The sequence below is a fragment of the Protobothrops mucrosquamatus genome, unplaced genomic scaffold (genome assembly GCF_001527695.2).
Source record: "Protobothrops mucrosquamatus isolate PMUCROS unplaced genomic scaffold, P.Mucros_1.0 scaffold721, whole genome shotgun sequence".
In the NCBI taxonomy this organism is placed as follows: Eukaryota; Metazoa; Chordata; class Lepidosauria; order Squamata; family Viperidae; genus Protobothrops; species Protobothrops mucrosquamatus.
In genome coordinates this window covers 143,573-144,388 of record NW_015387001.1, presented here as the reverse complement: position 1 = coordinate 144,388, position 816 = coordinate 143,573, and the positions used below count along the sequence as shown (strand labels likewise).

The 816-nt window shown below is 62.0% G+C and overlaps 1 protein-coding gene across 1 annotated transcript in view; it reads right to left on the bottom strand.

Moving 5' to 3' along the window:
* The window catches only part of PITPNA (phosphatidylinositol transfer protein alpha), an 8,568-nt gene continuing 7,752 nt past the window's right edge, over positions 1-816 (bottom strand). Inside the window, 3 exon segments of the mRNA XM_015818352.1 lie at positions 1-52; positions 180-302; positions 506-697. Coding sequence (XP_015673838.1) covers positions 5-52; positions 180-302; positions 506-697 — 363 coding nt within the window. The 3' untranslated portion in view covers positions 1-4.

The following is an 816-nucleotide window of genomic DNA, read 5'->3' as shown; positions in this document are numbered from 1 at the left end:
CAGGCTACTCGTCTGCAGCTGACATGCCTTTCAGAGGGTCTCTCTCTCTCATCTGCGGCAGAGAAAAGGCTGTTCACCTCCAGCCCTTGGGAAGGTGAGCGAGACAGGGGGAAAAGCGGGCCAGGAGGGAAGCCCGCTGGCCCATCCGGGGGGGGGGAAGGTTCCCTTGAAGCGCTCACCTCGTCCAGCTGCCTCTTCGTCTCGTCCTCCATCCGGCGAATGTCCTCCATGGTCAGGTCGACCCATTTATCAAGCCAGCAGAACAGCTGCCGGTGGAAATTTGTAAAAAGCCGCCTCTCTTGCTGCAAGAAAACAAAACAAAAGGCTGAAAAGTCTGGCTGGAAGTCCCTCCACAGCCAGACACGGCGAGGGATGCTGCGCTTGCCGCCTGTCCCCAGAAACCGCTTCGCCCTCCCAAAGGGCCGGAAGTGACGCCTCCGAGCGGCCTCACGCGGCAAGCGCCGCTGGGGAACTGCCGGTAGCTCCTGCCGCAAACTCTGCTCACCTTCTGGATAAAGTTTTCGATTTTGTTCTGCAGACCCCACCACTTGAATTTGACCGTGACCAGCTTGTAAGCACACATGTGCGGGCATTCGGCCTGCTTGCCCAGCTCCTTCTGAAAAGACCAGAGGCCACCAGCCGTTCAGGAGGAGTCGCCCCAGCCAGGGCGGCCCCCCTCCTCCCCAGAGCCCCAGATCTGCCTGGGTTGCCCTGGGCCAACAGGACCCCAGCTGCCCGGAGGGCAACCTTGGTCCGAGGCAGGTCCCGGGGGACCCCCTTGGCCGACTCCCCTCCGGCTTAGCCCTGCTCAGTGCC